The following is a 20857-nucleotide window of genomic DNA, read 5'->3' on the forward strand; positions in this document are numbered from 1 at the left end:
CAAACAAAAATTATACAAAATAAATCCAAATTTCAATAAAATAAGAATATTTACGAAGAAAAAAAGAAACAAAAAAAAACGGAAATAACCGAAACCGGCTAAAATATATTTTGGTATAAAAAACTTTTATATTCGAGCATGTTCTTCTTATGTCGAGAAAAACAGCAAAACTGGTTTTTTTTATCATTTCATATTAATTCGGCTTTTCTTTTCTTTTCGATGATTTTCATCATAGCCTATCATCATCATCAATGATTTTATCCATATTTAGACAAAAGTAATGTTGATGAATGATAATGATTAGTTGTTGTTGTTTGTTTGTTTGTTTGTTTGTTGTCAACTCAATAGATCAATTGGTATTATTGAATTAATTATACCGGAGTTAAATAATTTTGATAGGAAAAAAATGAATGATGATTTACAATCAAATGATATTTGTAAAACAACAACAACAACAACAACAAATCAAGGAAGAAAGCAAGGCCATTCAAATATGTTTTTCTTCATTCATTCATTCATTCATTTAATTGATAATCATTATCAAATGAAAAGAAACAGAAAGAACAAACAAACAATTCGAATACATCATACATCCTTTTTTTTTAGTTTTGTTTCGCATGCAAAATTATGATCATTTTCATTTCGAATTAAAAATGAAAAATTTTGTCAATTCGATTAGGAAATGGATAAAGTGCTTGAAAAACTTACCTCAATTTTTATTTGTTGGTCACACTGGGCGGTAATATAACTGAATATTTTGTCCATTCGATTCCAGAAAAAAAACGTAGAAGAAAAACTTTCAAAACAAAATACACAAACACACAAACACAGCAAACACAGTTTTCATTAACTTTTTTATTATGGTTGCGGTTTAAATGATTGGTTTGGTTTGGTTTGGTTGACTAGGCGAACATAAAACACGACAAAACATAAATAAATTCAGAAGAAAAACGACAATTAAAATTGTATAATGATGAATCTTCCCAAAAATACACAAAATACTTTTTGGTTATAAGAATTTGAAAAATTGCAAATTTTTTACTTGTCGAAAACTCGAAATGGACGAAAATTGATGATTGAATGAATGAGAATGAAACAGACGAATCAAACCGAGAAAAAGATTTTTTTTTTCTATCTTTGACCCAAAGTGAAGGATATATTCGATTCGTTCGAATGATAGCGGCGGAGTTTTAGGATTTTTTTTTCGAATTCCTTTCATAAATGCATGCTACTACCTTTTTTTTTTGGATATCTTATATATTCGATTGACAGCAGCAGCAACAGCAGAAGCAGGATCCTCTTCATTCGAAAACATTGTTTATGAACGGGAAAAATACACATGTTCATTGTTTGCATTGCTTTAAATTTTTTTTGGCCACGTTTTTCGGATCATTTTTTTTGAAAATTTTTGGTTTTTTCAGTTTTTTTTCACGAGAGATAATAATGCCTAAATCAAAACGTAATCGTCTTGGTATGTAGTTTTTTTTTGTTTTTTCGTTAAATAAAGAGTTTATCTAATGAGTTTTTGAAAATTTTTTTTCTCCTTGGCAGTTTCATTGACGGCAACGAAAAAGAAAAATTTTTCCAATCTTAAAGAACGTTTAGTAAAAGATGTACAAGATTGTGTGGATAAATATAAACATTGTTTTGTATTTCGTGTGGAAAATATGAGAAATGCTCGATTGAAAGAGTTAAGAAATGATTTACGTCAAAGCAGGTTAGATTTTTTTTTGTTGATTCGAATTCCCTGATTATCATTATGCAAATTTCATTTTTTTCAGATTTTTCTTTGGAAAAAATAAAGTAATGAGCATTGGTCTTGGCCGTACCGAATCGGATGAATATCGAAAAAATATTCATCGTATTACGAAATTATTATCCGGACAATGTGGTCTTTTATTTACCAATCAAAATCAGGATGAAATATTCAAGTAATTTAAAGAATTTATCCTCAGCGAAAAAAAAACAATCAAAATTAACTAATTGATTTTTTTCCCTTTCAATGTCAATTTTGAATTAGATTTTTTGATTCATATCGTCATCGTGATTATGCACGAACTGGTGATATTGCAACCGAAACAATTGAATTATATGAAGGACCAATGGAACAATTTCCACATAATATTGAACCATATCTTCGACAATTAGGTATGCCAACAACCTTACAAAAAGGTATTGTTACATTGTTGAAAGATTATCAGGTTTGTCGTAAAGGACAACCATTAACATCGGAACAGGCTCGTATTCTGGTAAGATAGCGAAAAAAAAATTTTTGTTTTCAAACGAAATATTTTCAAATTTTCTTTTCTCCCACCACAAAGAAATTACTTGACAATCAAATGGCCGAATTTCGTATCACAATCGATGCTATGTGGTGTAATGATGATGGAAAATTTGAAATATTTAATCGAAAAAAATTGGCTGAAAAAAATCAAATTGCAAACAACAACGATAATGATGATACTGACGATAATGACGACGACGATTAATAAATTTCTTTTTAAAAAAAATTGTTTAATCATGTTTTTTTGCTGCCTACTTTTGTAAATATTATTCAAAATTAAAAAAATGTGATTTTTTTTGAAAAAAAAAGTTTAAAAATTTCAATTTTCAAATTGCAATGCGCGAGCGATTTGTTTCCGGAAAAAAACTATCGATAGTATCGATAGTTATGTACATTCTAGATCACATTGATCAATATTGGCTAAATTATCGATTAGATTTTCATCGATACGTATGAAATCATTTTGTCTTGATATACGTATTTCAATATCATAGATGCATCCTGGTATTTCAAAAATTAAAAATTAAAAATCTTAATCAAAACATTAACCGAAAACAACAAACCTTTAAATCCGGTTAGATTTTCAAGTGCTGAATGTGCAAGCCAATTATCATGACCACCAACATAAAGATATGGATCAAGATTTAATTGATTTTTTGGATTCAAATCACCCATACTACTACTTGTTGCAATAGTATTCGATGTTGTTTGACCAATTTTTGGTCGTAATTTATTATTATTATCCATACCGGATGGTATAACTAATAACCAAAATAAATGACGATAATGACCAAACAGAACCATTTGTTCGGTCATATTTGTTTCGGTTGATGTTTTTAATGTTCGTTCACCTGAATATTTAAAAAAAATGACCAACATGGATTAAAATAGTGAATTCGAAGATAAAGAAGATTCGACACAAACCTTGTCCAATATTCAGTTTTAATTGAAGAATTTTATCCATATAAACAAGACTAACAAAATCATCATTCTGGTAAATATCTTTATTCGACGACGACAGGATTTTTGAATTATTATTATCGGTATTTGCGATGGTTGAAATATGGCTCATAAACATTAATAAACCATTTTTTTGTTCAATCGGTTGTGCAATAAAACGAAAACGTATTTCAAAAAATTCTTGTAAATTATAAGCCAAACGATAACGTACAAATGAATTATTATTCATACCAATATTGAATGATGCAAATGTTAGATTCATTCCTGAAATGCAAAAAGTATTTAAAGAAAAAATTGGATGGAAAAAACGGATTGAAAAACTTACTAAATTCACATCTTGAACCAATAAAACCCTGTGGACAAATGCATAAATGTTTATTATGGTTATCTTGATTATCATCAAGATTACCAAGTAAACATAATCCACCATTAAAACAATAATCTTGATCACAATAAATTTCTTCACAAATCCAACCACGATACCCGGGCGTACAGGAACAATTCCATAATGGTTCATTATTATCATTCGATAAGGATTTTAATGATGATTGTCGACAAACACCATTATTCTGGCATGGATTCATTTGTTCACAAACATTTGATAAACATTCAGTAATATTTGTTGATTGAAATGAATCTTTAACAAATAATTTTTCATTATTTAATCGTATATTATAAATACAACCATAAAATGGTTTTAATGATGAATCAATAAGAAAATTATCCGATGATGATGGTCGACCGAAACGAAACCATTCAAAACAAGGAACCGTAAGATTGAATTTTTGTTGTCGAACACTATTGATCAACATCATCGAATTGTCCGGGTTGTTTTTACTGTTGATTCGATATAATCGTAGTTCAACATTAACAGATTTTTCCGATTTTGATTCAATATCAATATGTAAATGATATGGTCGAAATTTTTCAATCAAAGATTCACTTTCCAAATGAATTAAATCCATATGATTTTCATTATCATTTAAATCGATGATTATCTGTTTGTTTTCCATATAAATTAATAGATTATATTTGTTTGTATAGGCATGTAGAATTGTGGTGGCTGTTGAATCATCATTGTCTTCGCCATCATCAATTTGGCTAATAATATCCATTTGTATTGAACTTGTTGAACGTTTTATACGTCGGATTTTGAAAAGAATCGACGATTCGAATCCATCAAAACTTGGTGCAAAAATTTGATTCATATCTTTAACATCAATTTCGCTTGGTATCATTAATGGAAATTGTAAAGGTGTTGTTGTTGAAGGATGGATGAAAATTTTTGTCGTTTCGGTTGGTATTATCGTTGTTGTTGATGGTGATAATGATTTAATCGTTGAAACAGGAATTGTTGTAGGCACAATATTTGTTGATTGTATCGTTATTGATTGTATCGTTATTGATGGTATCGATATAATCGATGATTCAATAATGGCAGTAATATTATTTACGGAACATAATTCTTTATCAATAACAGTATCGTTTATTGATTGTTTTGAACAATTTATTTCACAAAATTTTCCGGCAAATCCTCGTGGACATTGACATTGATAACCATTAATTTGATCTAAACATTTTGCATCATTTTGACAATCGTTTGGTTGACAATCATTATATTTTAATTGACATCGATGTCCATGAAAATCTGGTTGGCAGAAACATATAAAATGATCGTGATTTCCATTGGTCATACATAAGCCATTATTTTCACATTTATTCATTGAATCATTACATTTCAACAATGGTTCGTCGCATATTTTCCCGGTGTATCCATATGGACAATTACATCGGAAATCCGATTGACCCGATTTTTTACATTGCCCTCGATTAAGACAAGGTAATGAATCACAAGGATTAATTTCTATTTCACAATATTTTCCTGTATAACCAGGTTGACAAACACAATAATAATCTAAACCAGGACCATCTTTACATGTACCACTATTTTGACAACGTGGATTACTATTTTGATTACTATGATTATTGATTAAATCAACCATACAAGCATCGATATCGATTTCACATTGTAATCCATCATAACCATTTGGACACAGACATTTAAATCCATTAATCTGATCGATACAGGTTGCCTATCAGGTGTTTGAACGATGCAAATGAAAAAATCTCAATTGAAAAATTGAATGTTTTTAAAAAACGAAAAATTATAACAAACCCCATTACGACAAGGATTCGATTGACATTCATCAATTTCCATTTCACAATATTTTCCACATATACCAGCCGGACAAATACAACGAACATCAGGTACATCGTTAATACATATTGCATCTGTGAAAAATGAGAAAAAAAAAATTCGGTTTTTTTCCGAATGAAATCAAATGAAAATCATTCATTCATTTACCATTATGACATGGATTTCTTCCGGGTAAACATTCATCAAAATTAATTGAACAATCATCACCGGTAAAACCATCGTGACAAAAACATTTTGATCGCGATTCTTCCTCGACAATCGAACAAACACCATTTATACATGGACAATCGATCGTATTTTGACCATCAATTTCAGCAACCACAAAAATCAACCCAAAGATAATGATTGAAAATTTCATTATGTAAGAATCGATCATTATCGATGTTTTTTTTTATATTTTAACACTCTTTTTTAACACTTTAGAGCACAAGGTGAAAAAAAATATTTCCAAGTAAGCACAGGTTAATCGATAAATGACCTCATCATCATCATCATTATCATTATTTGATTGACAAATTAGGCAAGAAAATTGCTAAAATGCAGCATTTTTTCTGGTGTGTAAACAATCGATTAATCAATGGCCAGTACCAAATGATGATGATGACATTTCCCGTTTAGAACGGCAGAATAAAGTTACCATGACAACCATATAATTCATGATTCATCGGGTAACCAGAATTTGGACAAACAAACAAAAAACAAACAACAAATTCTGTGTGAATTTTCATTGATTTTATTACCGAAAAAATGAAATGAAATTGGAAAAAAATGTTTAATTAAGAAAAATTAGGAAATCTTTTTGGATAAAATTTCATATTCGGTCGGCTGTTGTTGATCATCAAAATTACTTGGTGAATTTTTATCAATACGAAATTGTAGAGCATTTGTATAGAATTGATAAGCTTGTTGGTTATTTTTCAATACAGTAACAATAGATTTTTTCATTCGAAATTGTTTACCCAGTGATTCGAGGAGATTCATTAGATAACTACCAATACCTTTTTGTTGATAGGATTTTTCAATTTGTAATTCATAACAATAAAGAACGGCATCCGAAACATAACCTTTTTCAAAACGAAAATGAACGAATGCAATTGGTTTTTCTTCTCCGGATGATGGTGGTGACTGTGATAAATCAAAAACAATTAAATGTTTAGCTGTTGAATGTTTAAATTCATTAATTTTTGATTGTCGATTCCATTTCCATGAACATGAATCATATAAATCTTTCATATTTATTTCGGTCAGATTGATCATCCATTCTTGTAATTCGTGAGGGATTTTTGTCCACAGAAAATATTTTATCGCAATTGGAATTCCGGTAATTGTTGTTGACAAACATTGTCGATCTTGATCATAAACATCATCATCATCAAATTTTAGCAATGGATTTTCAAATTCATTTGCCATTCGCAATAATAATTCATCGGGAATTGTTGCACGATTTGAACTTAGTTTTTTACCAAATGATTTTTTCGGCATTTTGAAATTTCGATTTTGTTTGTTTCTGATTTTTTTTCGGGCAAAAAAAGAAAGTTTACAATTTTTCAATTTTACGATTTTCAAAAAAAAACTTTTCGCGTTGTTTTGGCTCCAAAACCCAAAACACAATTCATAATGTATGTTACATAATGGAACTTGTTCGAATTTTTTTTTGTTCGCTAACTCGCTGAGCGCCAAACTCGATCCGATCAAAAAACGGGAAAAAAATATTCAAAAATTGATTAAAATGTCAATTTTTTTTCTACAAATTTCATTCGAAAAAAGACAAAACAAAACAACAGTGAATTATTTGAATAATTATGGTTGTTATTGAAAAACAACGAAAAAAAAATTCAATTTTTCAATTTTCTCCCCAAAAGAAAAAAGCAAAATTGGTTTTCCCTGTTATTATCATGATGATTATGGTGATTGTTGTTGTTGTTGTTGGTTGTTTCTGATGGAAATGTAATGAAATTTTTCAAAGCTTGATTGATATTTTGTCGGTTGTTGTTGTTGAATTGTTGTTATTGAAATGAACTTTCAACAACAACAACAAGTTTAAAATTTTAACAGAAAAAAATTGATTTCAAAAAATGAACGGGTATTGTTTGATTGTTTTGTTCAAGTGTAATTTTAAACAAATAAAAAAAAATTATTATTATATTTCGGATCCGTTTTGCTTGTTCCAGTTTTTTTTGGTTTGTTGTTTTCTTTGATTTTTTTTTATGCATGGTGGTTTTTCGTTTACTTTCATCGGTTCGTTTGGTCGCTTCATTTTTTCTTTATTTGATTATTTCGTTGAAGAGTGACATCATCATCATAAAGCGAAAAACTTATTGAATAAGATGGCAAAAACAATTTCAGAATGAATTTAACCCAGAAAAAATGACGAAACAAACAAACAAAAGAAAAGAATGAAAATTTTCTTTTTTAAAAATGACCCAATGTTTTTTCTCTCATCATCATTTCAAGTTTGTTTATTCGCCGCCATCAACTGAATTGAATTGAATTGACATCGATATTTTCGCTAGCGTAGCCTGAATATTTAGATTGTATCATCATCATCAATTTTCCCCCAGAAAAAAAACGAAAAGAAACAAAAAGAACATACCACAATCGAATCCGTTACACCTGAAATCAAAAAAAGAAAAAACGAAAGAATTAAATTTAAAGATGTTTTCTTTGCACACAATACCTGGTTTTTCTTTTCAAAATTTTCAAATCGAAAATTCTCTTTTTCTTTTTCTTTTCATTTTCTTCTCTTTCGTTTTGAAAAAATTCATTCACATTGATTTTTTTTATTTTCGTTTCGGAACATTTCCTTTTCTTCGGCTGTTGTTGTTGCTACTGAATTTCAACAACAAAAAAAATCAAACCAACAATTGTTGCTTACCTGAACAGTTTCTTTGCCGTTTTCAACTATGTCATCATCATCTTCATTTTGAAAAAAATCAATCCAAATTTCTAGTTTTTTTTTCTGTTCGGTTCGATGAAGAATACGAAAAAAATTACCATCATCATTTGTCGACACAAAAAACAAAACAACAACAAAAAATCCCATTCGACATTAACGATTCGATTTGGTTTCGATTTTTTTTTTTCGTTACCAATTATATTAATTATATCTTCTTGTTTGTTTGTTTGTTTGTTATTTCAATTGAATTATCATCATTTGAAACAATGATAATGACAAGTTGGAGAAAAACTTTCGGTAATTCGGTTTAACCATATAATTTTCGTTTTTGAAGATAAAAAACATTATCATCATTATGTTCGATGTTGTATCACATTATTTGTGAATAGTTTTCTGTTTGTTTGTTCTGTTTCCGAGAAACTTTTTCTTCGAGATTGTTTTGAGATTTCCGTTCGAATGACCGAAAACTTTTCCAAGTTGAAAAAAATTTTGATGGGATTCCAAAATTTATCGATCATTTTCGTTGTGATATTATCTTCATTATTATTAAATGGATCAATAGCTATACATCATTTTGATGTTGATGATCATCATCATCATCATCTTCATTCACATCATGGCCTAAGAAATTATCATCCAAAATGTATACATAATGATGATTGGCCCGAAAATTTATCACCATCATCATCATCATCATTACGATCAACGAAAAAAACATCATTCATTTGGCCACAACATGATATTACACAATTAGATTCATCAAATCATCATCATCATCATGAATTACAACCATTAAAAATTGAATATACATTACCACCGGTATATGATCATCGTCAGATTATTCTGAATGAAGAAGATATATTCGAACCTGAACAACTATTTCCACATCATCAACAACAACATCATCATCATAAGAATACATTGTTGGATTCATTGCAACAATTTTCAATTCCATCATCATCATCATTATCATCATCAACAACAAATGGTTGGGATGATTTACCAAATTCCAGCGTATATCGTATTCGAAAAACTTCTTCGAATAATTCGAAAAAGAAACGTAAAAAAATATCCGGTCAAAATAATAATAGTCATCGCCAACAGCAAAAACCCTTAAAAGAAATTTATATACCGGATAATGGTTTTTCAATGAAAAATTTATCACCACCACCATATTCAAAATTGAATAAAATTATTGTGATTGAAGAAACTGGTGATGATAATAATGGTAAACAAAATAATAATACCGATATATTTAATGTTGATCCACAATTAACCAAACAAATTGTACAATCAATATTTGATTCAAAACATTTGACCATCAATAATAATGATAATGAACGAATTAATTATGATTTTAAATCAAATAATCAATATAATAATAATAATAATAATAATTATCAACAACCAACACAATCATCAAAATTATCATCAACAATAATTTATAATGATGATCATCCATCATTACTAAATTTACAAAATCAACAATCATTAACACCAATATCAACAATAAAAGATTTACATGATCGTTTAAATGAAACATTATTATTAAATAATTTAGATTATGGTAATGTTTCGATTGAATTGGTCAACAATAACAATGATAATAATAATAATTATTATCATCCATTACATAATGTAACAATGATTACACCATATGATAGTTATAATTTATCAACAAAAATATTTCAAACAAAATTAAATGATCATATTAAATTGATGAATTGGTCATCATTATCATTTCCATCAAAAAATGATTCAACAACAACAACAACAATGAGCTATTCATTTCCATTACGAAATGATACATATCGAAATGGAACAAATGAACAATTAGTATCAAGTGGAAGTACAAATCAAGAATGGTTATCATCATCAACAACAACAACGACAACAACATCGACATCATCACCGATTGTATTTTACTTTACAAGTGAACGTAATAATAATCATGTATTACCGACACCATCGATTATAACAATGCCAACAACAACAACAACAACAATGGCATCAACATTATTACCTACACGTTCATCATCAATATTTTATCATAGAAAATTTATGAAAAATCATGGTAATAATAGTCCACAATCGGAACAACATAATTATAAACATGAAGATTCGATTCATAAAAATAATAATGATGATTATGACCAAAATAATGATCATGCATTGAATACTGGTAAAATAGCCAGTATTATTATTGCATTTTGTATATCAATATTATTGTTGATCGGTATGAGAAATTTTTTACCGAAATTGGTCTTATTTTTTGTTGAAATTTTTGTTTTTCTTTCTATATAGGTATTATATTAATGTTTTTGCATAAAGATTTTGTTACCGATCAAATTAATCATCATTGTCGTAATCAACAAACAAGAAATGATAATCATGAAAATGGTAATCAACAACAATCATCATCGGAAGCAGCAATCAATTTTGAACAGCAGCAGCATCAAGGATCATCATCATCATCATTATCATCATCAACAGTTGATTCGATGATTATCACGACACAACAAATTCCATCACCTCCTCCACCACCACCACCCCCTACACAATCCCAATTTCCTTCCTCATCATCATCATCAAGACATTCATCATCAGTGGCATCACCATCAATACCAACACCAAAACCAAATGTAAAACAAATTCAACAATTTTTGGAAAATAAACAACGTACTAACAGCATCAACAACAACAACGATAATGGTTTTGATAAAAAATGTCGGCATTTTTCTCGAGTAGATTAGATTTCTTTTTTTTCCGTTAAATAATGATATTGAGAATCAAAAAATTCTTTAATTTTTTGTTTTTGTTTTTGTTTTTTGTCATAGGCAAATCGATTGGCCGTTCCTAAACGTCCTCCATTACCGATCGTTGGTGATTAATATTATTGTCGTTGACTTGCGAATGTGAATGTCATCAATCATATAAATCATTTATATTTATTGAAAGAAAAAAAGGAAGAAAAGCTAATTGAAGCAAAACACTAATTAATTGAGACATCTTTGTTTTTCTGTTTGTTTGTTTGTTTACACTGATTGATTGAGACAATTTTCCACAACAATAAACAAAAATAAAAAGCATTATTATTTTTTAAAAATTAAATCATTTGGTTGCTTCAACCAATCTAATCCATGATTGATGTGATGGATGATCATCAGCCGGACGATTTATAGCTGTCCAACATGGTTGTCCAGTAAATAATCTTACTACCTTTATATAATCATTATGATCTAATGTAAAACGATGATATATACCGGCTGGTAAAATTAATAGATCATTTTTTCCAATTTTGATTCGAATCCAACGATCATCGCGATCACGAACATCAAAATAGCCGCTACCATTTAAACAGAAACGTATCTCTTCATCCGAATGAAGATGTTCGGTGAAAAATATTTTCAATTTATTTTCATAATCATCTATTTTTGTTTTACTTATTTCGAGTTCATCTTGATAATCATAACCACGTTCTTGACGAATTTTTTGAAAATTTTCATCATTTTTATAATTATCTGCATCGATCTTTAATTTTTTCAAATGATTAATGTGAATCTTCTTTCAAAAAATTGAACTTACATTCCAATAAAGAATACCAGTTTTTGTTTTCAATTCATCAATATCAATATAATTTGGTGGTGATAAATGTCGTTCACTGCGTTGATCTTCATTGTCATTATCATTCATGTACCAAGCTTGAACCATCTTTGTTTTTTTTTCTTTGTGAAAAACTTTGATTGATGCAAAAAAATTTACAGAAACAAAAACATCAATTGCTTCGCAAAGACTCGCTTTTTATGCGGATCATTTATCCAAACATAAACAGGATTTTTTATTCATTCAAACGATGATAAAAATTCAAGGATTTTTTGGAACAAAGTCCAAAAAGATTCGAAAAAAAAATCTATATCCACTTGATTGGTTGATCGAAATCAAAATAGTCATTTTTATTCTTGTTTTAAAAAAATAAAATTCATCAATTTTTTTTCCTTCATTAAATTTTTGTAATTGTAAATTATAAAAATAAAATGGAATGTAAAATAGTTGATGATGATACTATACAGAAAATTTTATCAAATTATATTAAACATCGAAATTATAAGACAAATACACGATTGAATGATAATCATTCATTGAATCATAATGATCAACAACAACAATCAACATTGGAAAATGGTGGCGATGATCAAACAACATTACGTGATGATAATGTTTTACCGGCAAAAGATTGGTTTCTTGAAGGTGCATTATCAGCATTTCAAAGTATTCGTAATGTTGCTACATTACGTTTGAATGAAGAAGATTTTGTTAAAGAAGTTGAAATAGCATTTAGAAAATTTGTTGAATTTATCAATAATATTCGTTCGATACAGATTGATGATAATCCATCAAACCAATCATCATCATCATCATCGACGACGACGACAACACCATTGATGCAACAAAAACGAATACCACAACATGGTGAAGAATTATGGATGACATGTTTTCCATTATTTGTTCATATATTTATACAATTATTCGAATGTGGTTATGTTTCGAATGGTAAATATTGATTCGATTTCATTAAATTCTAATCTTTATTTTGACTCAATTTTTTTCTATAGCTCAAAATTTTTTCATCGAACATTATCAAAGATTTACAAAAAAATCGAATCATGTACAATTTTTAAGTTCAATGCAATCATCATTGAATAATAATACATTAAATTCAGCATTACAAAATTTTAAAAATTTTAAATGTCGTATTATGATTACTGAAGAAAGTTTTAATCTACTTACACAATTTTTAAAGGTAAACAAACAATTTGAAAAATTTCAATCAAAATAATAATTTCACTTTTTTCTCCATCCAGCATGAACAACATCTATCCATACTGCAAACATTCAATTCTTGTCTGGATTTTCGTGTTATGACACAAGAAGAATATAGTAATCAACAAGCATATCAAACGATGAATCAAAATTCTGATTCTACCACTAATAATCATCAAGATGATTATTTATATGAAAATTTAGCCAATGAAGAAAATTCCGATGAAATGAATGAAATTTTAAATATTATCAAATCGGTTAGAGAAATGAACAATGATAATGATGATGATGTTAATAATAATAATGGTGAACAATCATCATTATCGGATCCATTAAATTATCCAACACAAGCATATCAAACAACAATTTGTTTATGTCGTATGCAATCATCGAATCTAAGTTCAATTGCTATATCAAAAAATCTTTCGAAAATTGTTGCCGGTAATGAAAATTCAGAAATATTATTATGGGATACAGATCTAACTGATGAATTACAATATTATTCATCACGTATTTATCGTCATTGGAAACGTGTACCCGTTCGACGAATACAATCGGATTTAGATTTTAAATTTATTGATCGAAAAATATTTCAATCAAATGATGAACCGAACATTGAAAATGAAGATAATGATGATGAAGATGTAAAAAATCAATTAGAACCAATAATATTTCGTGGCCATTCAAATACTGTTTATGAAATGTCATTTTTATTCGATTCGAATGTTTTATTATCATGTTCAAGTGATACAACTATTCGTGCATGGGATATAAATTCTACATCATGTTTAGCTATTTATAAAGGACATTCATCAGCTATTTGGACAATAGATTCAAATGATTCGGGTTGTTTTATATCAGGTGGTCGTGATGGTATTGCACATATGTGGGATATTGAACGTACCGTACCAATGAGAATATATTCTGGTCATTTAATGGATATTAATCAATTGAAATTTCATCCAAATTGTAATTATTTAGCTACTGCTTCATCGGATAAAACTATTATACTTTGGGATGTAAATCAAGTTAGACAAGTTCGAATGTTTTGTGGCCATACAGCACCAGTTAATACGATAAGATTTTCATCATGTGGAAAATATCTTGGTTCAGCATCGGAAGATGGTTCGGTAAAAATTTGGGATATATCACAAGGACGTTGTATTGCCGAAATGATTGATCATCAGGATAATATTCGTTGTATTACATTTGGTCCAAATGATCATTTACTTGCATCATGTGGTATTGGATCATCAGCCATACATATTTGGGAAAATCCAATCGGTTGTGCTCGATCACAACAATCAATACCATTTATTGCTATTGATGTTAATAGTAGTAATAATGATACAAAATCACCGATAAATTCTTTACAGCCGAATACAAATCTTAATCTAATGCAATTACAATTTATTCGTCATAATGTTTTGTTGGCATTTTCGAAAAAAATTTGAATTCGATTTTTTAAAAAACGAAATTCGATGATAGCGCCATCAATTGAGAAACGCAGGTAACCATGTCGCCAAAAAAAAACATGTGTTCAGAATCGAACATGTGGTGCTGTGTTTAGATTTTTTCTTCTTTTTTAAATTGTGAATTTTATTTTAAAAATGGATTCTCAACAAGTAAATAAAAAATTTAAACCAAGTTTAAAATCTAAACAGAATAAAAAATTAGCTGGCAAAAAATTATCTGGTTCATCAAATGATAAAAAATCGAATCATAAAGCATTTGCCATTAAATCGGCTGTTAAAGCACAAAAACAATTTCGCCGTAAACAGGATATTATTGCAAAACGTGAACGTTTACCACAAATTGATCGTACACCATTAGAACCACCACCATTTGTTGTATCGGTAGTCGGGCCACCAAAAGTTGGTAAAACAACTTTGATACGTGGTTTGATCAGGAATTATACTCGTCAAAATATTAGTCAAATTACTGGCCCGATTACAATTGTTTGTAATAAAAATCTACGCATAACATTGATTGAATGTAATAATGATATTAATTGTATGATTGATGTGGCAAAAATATCCGATTTAGTTTTACTTGTTGTTGATGCAAGTTTTGGTTTTGAAATGGAAACATTTGAATTTCTAAATATTTGCCAGGCACATGGTTTTCCACGTATAATGGGTGTACTTACACATTTGGATGTTTTTAAAAATCCAAAAAAATTACGACAAACAAAAAAGCAGTTGAAACATCGTTTTTGGACCGAAATTTATTCGGGTGCAAAACTTTTTTATCTATCCAAAATGATACATCAAGAATATCTTCGTAATGAAATACATAATTTAGCACGTTTTATATCGGTAATAAAATTTCGTCCAATCGAATGGAATTCAACACATCCATATGTTGTTGTTGATCGTATGGAAGATCTAACGAATCCGGATGAAATTCGTTTACAACCAAAATGTAATCGTAAAGTTTGCCTTTTCGGTTATTCACGTGGTTCGAATTTTAAACCAAATCAAGCTGTTCATATTCCTGGTTGTGGTGATTTTCAAATACATAGTATTAATTTTATACCGGATCCATGTCCATTACCGGAAAAAGATCCGGATAAACAGAAAAAACGAAGATCATTAAAAGAAAAAGATAAATGTATTTATGCACCAATGGCTGGTGTTGGTGGTATTGTTTTCGATAAAGATGCTATTTATATTGATCTTCGTGGTAGCCATTCAATGGATCAAAAAGATAATAATGATAATGATGGCCATAACGAAATGAGTGAACATGAAAAACTTGTAGCCGAAATTAATCAAACTGGACAACCATTGGATACACAGATTTCATCATCTGAAATGAAATTATTTTCGAAAACAATTGAATCGAATACAAATGATAATGTTCGACGTAAAGTTGTTTTCGATGATGATGGTAATGATATTGATGATGATGACGACGACGACGAAGATAATGATGATTATGATCAAGATGATGAATCGGACAATGAAATTGATGATGAAGAACCAATGGAAGAAAATTCCGATGATGATCAAGAAAATATAGAATTTTATGGCAGTTCCGATGATGATGATGATGACGAAATGAAAAACGAATGGAAAGATAATTTAAGAAAAAAAGCAAGCGAATCATTTTATCAACGTATCGGACGAACAGTAAATATACAGGGATTAGTTTATGGTAAAATGGATTCAATGATAATGCCAACAAATAACGATCCTGTATCGAATGATTCGGATGAACTATTTCGACCTGTTAATCATTCGGATGATGTAAATGTTTCAAATTCACATAGTATGAAATTTACATTGAATTCATTGGAATGTACAAATTTTCCCGAAGATTTATTAATCAATTTTACCAATGATAATAATAATGATGCAAAAGAATTGAATTTAATTCGTGATTGTTTTATCACTGGACAATGGAATGAAAATGAAGATGCTGAAGCTATTTTAACAAAAGATAAAAATCTTCGTGATAAACTTGAGCAAGATGATGATGATGATGATGAATTATATGATGATTTTGAAGATTTAGAAAATGTTGATGATAATGAAATGGAAACGGATAAAGTTGATGATGATCAGGATGATGATGATGATCTGATGGACAAGAAAATGATGAAAAAACAACAATTCAATGAAGAATATGATAATTTAAAAAGTAATACGGTTCTCAATACTGGTGATGAAAAAATGTTTATCGATTTTGAAAAGGAAAAAATTCAACAACAATCAGAAGTGAGTAGTGTTTTTTTTTGTTGTAAAATTTTCTTAAAAATTTTATTTTTTTCTTTGTTTACGAATTAGCTTAATCGAAAAGAATTTGAAAATATGTCAATGGATCAACGAATACAATATGAAGGTTTTCAAGCTGGCCTTTATCTTCGAATCGAATTAATACAAGTACCATGTGAATTGATTACGAATTTTGATCCATCATATCCGATAATTGTTGGTGGTTTACAACATGGTGAAACTGATATTGGTTATGTTCGTACACGAATTAAAAAACATCGTTGGTATAATCGTATATTGAAAACAAAAGATCCATTAATCATATCATTGGGTTGGCGTCGATTTCAAACACAACCATATTATTCAATTGAAGATCATAATGGTCGTAATCGTTTGCTAAAATATACACCACAACATATGCATTGTATGGCATCATTTTGGGGACCAATTACACCACAAAACACTGGTTTTGTTGCATTTCAAAGTGTTTCCGAACGAACATCACAATTTCGAATTGCTGCAACCGGTGTTGTGTTGGATCTGGATAAAGCATCACAAATTGTTAAAAAACTTAAATTAATTGGACGACCGATAAAAGTTTATAAGAAAACAGCATTCATTGGTGAAATGTTTAATTCACCGTTGGAGGTAACAAAATTTGAAGGTGCTGCAATACGAACTGTTAGCGGTATTCGTGGACAGATTAAAAAACCAATACGATCACCTGATGGTGCATTTCGTGCAACATTTGAAGATAAAATTTCTGCAAATGATTTAGTTTTTCTTCGTACATGGGTTAATGTACCGGTTGCTAAATTCTATGCAACCGTTACATCATTATTAATGCCAATCGAACAAAAAGATCAATGGATTGGTATGAAAACTGTTGGTCGTTTACGTTTTGAAAATCAAATTGCCGTAACGAATAATCCAAAATCATATTATCAAGAATCCAAAAGAAAAGAATATCATTTCAAACCGATGATTATACCGAATAAATTACAAGAAGAATTACCATTCCGTTCGAAACCAAAATTAATACCGAAAAAATCACAAAAAATTGATAGAATTGCTGTTATAAAAGATTCACATGAAAGACGTACGGATAATTTATTGAAAAAATTAAATTTGGTTTATAAAGAAACCAAACGACAAGATCGTTTAGTAATGGAAAAACGTTCAGAGCAACATCGAAAAACAATGGCTAAAATTGAAAAAGGACGTGAAGAAAAAGAGAGAGAACGAAAAAAACATATAATGCGTCAGCTAGGGAAATCACATAAAATTTAAATTTTTTTCATTTGAAAACTTTTAATAAATTTTTCTTTCTTCGTTATCAATCGTTTTTCACTTGTTTATTTTGAAAAAATTTCTGAATCAATAATCGAACTTCGGAATGATTTGATGGTTGTCGAAAACGGGTACGAATCCAATCGGATAATTTGGAATTTACCGATAATTTTCCATAACGTTCATCGATCAATATGATTGTTGCATAATCATTTTGATGGCGAATTGCACGTCCAATCGATTGATTAACAGCACGCATACAAAGATTTTCATAATATTCCTTTTGACAACAAAACAAAAAAACAAAAAAAAACAGCAACGGTTATTTTGAAATTTCAAAAAGTTAAAGAAAAAACTGAACATACATTACCAGCATTCGATGCGATACGATTTAAATGTTCAATTTTTTCCATTAATTCAATTGAATTACGATTTGCATATGGCAGACCGATAACAATAATACCACGACCTAAATCATCACTAAAATTAATACCTTCACTCATTTTACCACCAATAACCGAAAAAAGAATTGCACTATTTTTAGCTGATGATTTTATAAATTTCGAATAATTATTCAAAATCAATTGTACTTGAGAATTTTTCTTCGGTTCACGAAATATACGTTTTTGATTTTGTTCAAATAATTTCATTATACCTTCATCCAACCATCGTTTTAGGAGAAATTCTTGATAATCATATGATGGGAAAAAAACGACAATACCTTTCGGTATATTTTTAACAATATCAACAAGTAGATGGCCAGTTTCTTTAACAATTTCGGTGGAATTACGATTTTGAAATGAATAATTTAGCCGGATATTATTCGGGCCATATGAACAACCGATTGCAATCAATTTATCATCATCGATAACATGATTACAAGAGAAAAATTTTGTACGATTATCATTGATATTTAATGGACGAAATAATTGATTAATATAATCATTGAATGGTTTCATTGTACCACCACAAAGTATAACTGAACGACATTCCTGTAATATATCTTTAAAATGGCTACTTGGACTTAATAGTAGATATTTGTATGAAGAATGATTATCATCATTATCAATTTGTATTAATATTTTTGCATCAACATTATAATTAATTAATGATGATAGAAAATCTTTGATTAAATGTATGGTATTTATTTGAAGAAATTCATCATCTGCATCATTTGATTCTTCAATTTGTTTCGGTTTATCATTTCCATCGCTAGTTTGATTATTGGAAAATTTTTTCAAAAATTCCAACGTACCGGTTGATTTTATTATTTTGTCTGGACGATTTTTATCATTAACCGATTTTTGATTCGAAAACATATGCAATTTACTTGCAATTCTACTACGTTCAATAAATTGCAACAATTCATGAATATTAATATTTTCAATATTTAATTTGATTGTTAAATCTAATGGCTGTAAGCAGGTATTTGTTTTGGCTTCCAAAAGATATTGATATAATTTCCGAATGACAAATATCAATTGTTTCAAATATTTTAGATTCAATGAATTGAAACGATTTAAATATTTTGTCATATACAATGAAAGATATTTTAATAATGATGATAATTGACGGGAATATATTTGAATACTATGTACATTACTGATTGTTTCCAGAAGATTATGTGCTTCATCAATAATAACAATCGAATCTTTTAAACGAATATTGAAATTTTCACGTGTTGAACGATGTAATAGAATATTATATGGCATAACGACGATTTCCGATTCTGGTATAGCAATCCGAGCGGAATAATATGGACATGCTTGTCGTTGTTTGGCAACGGTTACAATTTCTTCAATATCATTTACATGGGCAAGAATTTCCTGACCAAATTCCAGGATTTTTTGCTGATTTTTATATTGACATTTTTGTTTAGAATTTTTCTGCTGTTGTAAATCATTACATTTTTCATTAATCATATTGAGATTATTAAAATGATTTACTTGTTGATTAATACAATAATTTACACGTGAACTTAATGGTATTAACATTAATGAATTTGGATTATGTTGATAATATCGAGTTTTTTTAAATTCATTTATAAATTGTGATAATTGTGAATGTGTACGGCTACAATAATAGATTTTTGGTAGAAAATAATCGATATTTTCATCATCATCGCCATCCAGGTTAACATCTTCATCGAATTGAATGATTAAATCTTCAATATCAGGATCATCATCATCATCATTTGAATTTCGTTTCACTTGACTTGATTGTTGATTTATTTTGCGTTGTTGAACTGTTTTTCGCTTTTTCAATTCTTTTGAATAGCCAATATGTTTGGTTAGTTTTTCAAGTTTCAAATTCAAATCATTAATTTCATTATTGTTTGTCATTTGTTTCAATTGAGTCGCAAGCCAATCATCATTCTTTTCATTCATTTGATTCTGTCGTTTTCGTTCATCAATTTCTTCGGTATATTTTTGCAATTGATTCAGTTTATAATCTTCCATCCATTTAGCTAATGAACAAATAATACTTAATGATTTACCAGTACCGGTTGGACTTTCAACAATCGATATATAACCATTTTCAAATGAATCATATAATTGATTCATTAATTTGATCTGAATATCGTATGGTTGATAAGGAAATTGATAATTTCGTTGATTGGACATGTTTGGTTTGTTTTATACGAAAAACAACCTGACAAATTCAAATTA

The 20857-nt window shown here is 28.8% G+C and overlaps 8 protein-coding genes across 9 annotated transcripts; 4 read left to right on the forward strand and 4 right to left on the reverse strand.

Annotated features, from left to right (window-relative positions):
* The first annotated feature begins 1336 nt into the window (after positions 1 to 1336).
* Positions 1337 to 2592, forward strand: RpLP0-like (ribosomal protein LP0-like). Its single transcript, XM_027344084.2, has 5 exons — positions 1337 to 1471; positions 1552 to 1717; positions 1782 to 1931; positions 2021 to 2249; positions 2322 to 2592. Exons 1-5 carry the CDS (start codon positions 1444 to 1446, stop codon positions 2487 to 2489), a joined length of 741 nt encoding a protein of 246 aa, XP_027199885.1. The 5' UTR covers positions 1337 to 1443; the 3' UTR covers positions 2490 to 2592.
* On the reverse strand, positions 2530 to 6122 carry LOC113793984 (uncharacterized). Its single transcript, XM_027344062.2, has 6 exons — positions 5610 to 6122; positions 5421 to 5536; positions 3570 to 5337; positions 3209 to 3508; positions 2848 to 3135; positions 2530 to 2785 (listed from the first exon to the last, which is right to left on the reverse strand). The coding sequence occupies exons 1-6, from the start codon at positions 5836 to 5838 to the stop codon at positions 2670 to 2672; spliced, it is 2817 nt and encodes a 938-aa protein (XP_027199863.2). The 5' UTR covers positions 5839 to 6122; the 3' UTR covers positions 2530 to 2669.
* Positions 6123 to 6172: 50 nt separating this feature from the next.
* Positions 6173 to 7246, reverse strand: Naa40 (N-alpha-acetyltransferase 40). The gene has a single exon (XM_027344044.2). It carries the CDS (start codon positions 6942 to 6944, stop codon positions 6249 to 6251), a length of 696 nt encoding a protein of 231 aa, XP_027199845.2. The 5' UTR covers positions 6945 to 7246; the 3' UTR covers positions 6173 to 6248.
* Positions 7247 to 7401: 155 nt separating this feature from the next.
* LOC113793966 (uncharacterized) lies at positions 7402 to 11469 on the forward strand. 2 transcript variants are annotated; one of them, XM_075820283.1, is made up of 3 exons: positions 7402 to 10594; positions 10663 to 11085; positions 11196 to 11469. In XM_075820283.1, exons 1-3 carry the CDS (start codon positions 8815 to 8817, stop codon positions 11216 to 11218), a joined length of 2226 nt encoding a protein of 741 aa, XP_075676398.1. In that variant the 5' UTR covers positions 7402 to 8814; the 3' UTR covers positions 11219 to 11469. The 2 variants fall into 2 exon arrangements, with proteins under 2 accessions (XP_075676398.1, XP_075676397.1); XM_075820282.1 differs by having other exon boundaries at positions 7405 to 10594; positions 10663 to 11102.
* Positions 11429 to 12217, reverse strand: Adi1 (acireductone dioxygenase 1). Its single transcript, XM_027344078.2, has 2 exons — positions 11944 to 12217; positions 11429 to 11889 (listed from the first exon to the last, which is right to left on the reverse strand). The coding sequence occupies exons 1-2, from the start codon at positions 12067 to 12069 to the stop codon at positions 11470 to 11472; spliced, it is 546 nt and encodes a 181-aa protein (XP_027199879.2). The 5' UTR covers positions 12070 to 12217; the 3' UTR covers positions 11429 to 11469.
* A 64-nt stretch (positions 12218 to 12281) lies between these two features.
* LOC113793986 (uncharacterized) lies at positions 12282 to 14834 on the forward strand. Its single transcript, XM_027344065.2, has 3 exons — positions 12282 to 12909; positions 12972 to 13159; positions 13221 to 14834. Exons 1-3 carry the CDS (start codon positions 12393 to 12395, stop codon positions 14631 to 14633), a joined length of 2118 nt encoding a protein of 705 aa, XP_027199866.2. The 5' UTR covers positions 12282 to 12392; the 3' UTR covers positions 14634 to 14834.
* On the forward strand, positions 14786 to 18234 carry LOC113793981 (ribosome biogenesis protein BMS1 homolog). The gene is made up of 2 exons (XM_027344059.2): positions 14786 to 16901; positions 16971 to 18234. Exons 1-2 carry the CDS (start codon positions 14790 to 14792, stop codon positions 18186 to 18188), a joined length of 3330 nt encoding a protein of 1109 aa, XP_027199860.2. The 5' UTR covers positions 14786 to 14789; the 3' UTR covers positions 18189 to 18234.
* LOC113793985 (ATP-dependent DNA helicase DDX11) lies at positions 18235 to 20818 on the reverse strand. Its single transcript, XM_027344063.2, has 2 exons — positions 18554 to 20818; positions 18235 to 18468 (listed from the first exon to the last, which is right to left on the reverse strand). The coding sequence occupies exons 1-2, from the start codon at positions 20810 to 20812 to the stop codon at positions 18235 to 18237; spliced, it is 2493 nt and encodes an 830-aa protein (XP_027199864.2). The 5' UTR covers positions 20813 to 20818.
* Between the last annotated feature and the right edge of the window lie 39 nt (positions 20819 to 20857).

Source organism: Dermatophagoides pteronyssinus, unplaced genomic scaffold (genome assembly GCF_027571235.1).
Source record: "Dermatophagoides pteronyssinus isolate colony J.1.1.1.1 unplaced genomic scaffold, Derpt_VIB-CSIC_2022.12 sq0006, whole genome shotgun sequence".
In the NCBI taxonomy this organism is placed as follows: domain Eukaryota; kingdom Metazoa; phylum Arthropoda; class Arachnida; order Sarcoptiformes; family Pyroglyphidae; genus Dermatophagoides; species Dermatophagoides pteronyssinus.

Bases quoted from the DNA above. Each gene is read 5' to 3' on its own strand.
- RpLP0-like (XM_027344084.2), top strand. From the start codon at position 1,444: ATGCCTAAATCAAAACGTAATCGTCTTG. The intron at 1,472-1,551 runs GTATGTAGTTTT...TCTCCTTGGCAG, and splicing joins ATCAAAACGTAATCGTCTTG to TTTCATTGACGGCAACGAAA. The intron at 1,932-2,020 runs GTAATTTAAAGA...ATTTTGAATTAG, and splicing joins AATCAGGATGAAATATTCAA to ATTTTTTGATTCATATCGTC.
- LOC113793984 (XM_027344062.2), bottom strand. From the start codon at position 5,838: ATGATCGATTCTTACATAATGAAATTTTCAATCATTATCTTTGGGTTG. The intron at 5,537-5,609 runs GTAAATGAATGA...CATTTTTCACAG, and splicing joins AAGAAATCCATGTCATAATG to ATGCAATATGTATTAACGAT. The intron at 3,509-3,569 runs GTAAGTTTTTCA...TTTGCATTTCAG, and splicing joins TGGTTCAAGATGTGAATTTA to GAATGAATCTAACATTTGCA.
- Naa40 (XM_027344044.2), bottom strand. From the start codon at position 6,944: ATGCCGAAAAAATCATTTGGTAAAAAACTAAGTTCAAATCGTGCAACA.
- LOC113793966 (XM_075820282.1), top strand. From the start codon at position 8,815: ATGACCGAAAACTTTTCCAAGTTGAAAAAAATTTTGATGGGATTCCAA. The intron at 10,595-10,662 runs GTATGAGAAATT...CTTTCTATATAG, and splicing joins ATCAATATTATTGTTGATCG to GTATTATATTAATGTTTTTG. The intron at 11,103-11,195 runs GTAGATTAGATT...TTTTTGTCATAG, and splicing joins AATGTCGGCATTTTTCTCGA to GCAAATCGATTGGCCGTTCC.
- Adi1 (XM_027344078.2), bottom strand. From the start codon at position 12,069: ATGGTTCAAGCTTGGTACATGAATGATAATGACAATGAAGATCAACGC. The intron at 11,890-11,943 runs GTAAGTTCAATT...AAAAAATTAAAG, and splicing joins CTGGTATTCTTTATTGGAAT to ATCGATGCAGATAATTATAA.
- LOC113793986 (XM_027344065.2), top strand. From the start codon at position 12,393: ATGGAATGTAAAATAGTTGATGATGATACTATACAGAAAATTTTATCA. The intron at 12,910-12,971 runs GTAAATATTGAT...TTTTTTCTATAG, and splicing joins ATGTGGTTATGTTTCGAATG to CTCAAAATTTTTTCATCGAA. The intron at 13,160-13,220 runs GTAAACAAACAA...TTCTCCATCCAG, and splicing joins TACTTACACAATTTTTAAAG to CATGAACAACATCTATCCAT.
- LOC113793981 (XM_027344059.2), top strand. From the start codon at position 14,790: ATGGATTCTCAACAAGTAAATAAAAAATTTAAACCAAGTTTAAAATCT. The intron at 16,902-16,970 runs GTGAGTAGTGTT...TTTACGAATTAG, and splicing joins AAATTCAACAACAATCAGAA to CTTAATCGAAAAGAATTTGA.
- LOC113793985 (XM_027344063.2), bottom strand. From the start codon at position 20,812: ATGTCCAATCAACGAAATTATCAATTTCCTTATCAACCATACGATATT. The intron at 18,469-18,553 runs GTATGTTCAGTT...TGTTGTCAAAAG, and splicing joins TCGCATCGAATGCTGGTAAT to GAATATTATGAAAATCTTTG.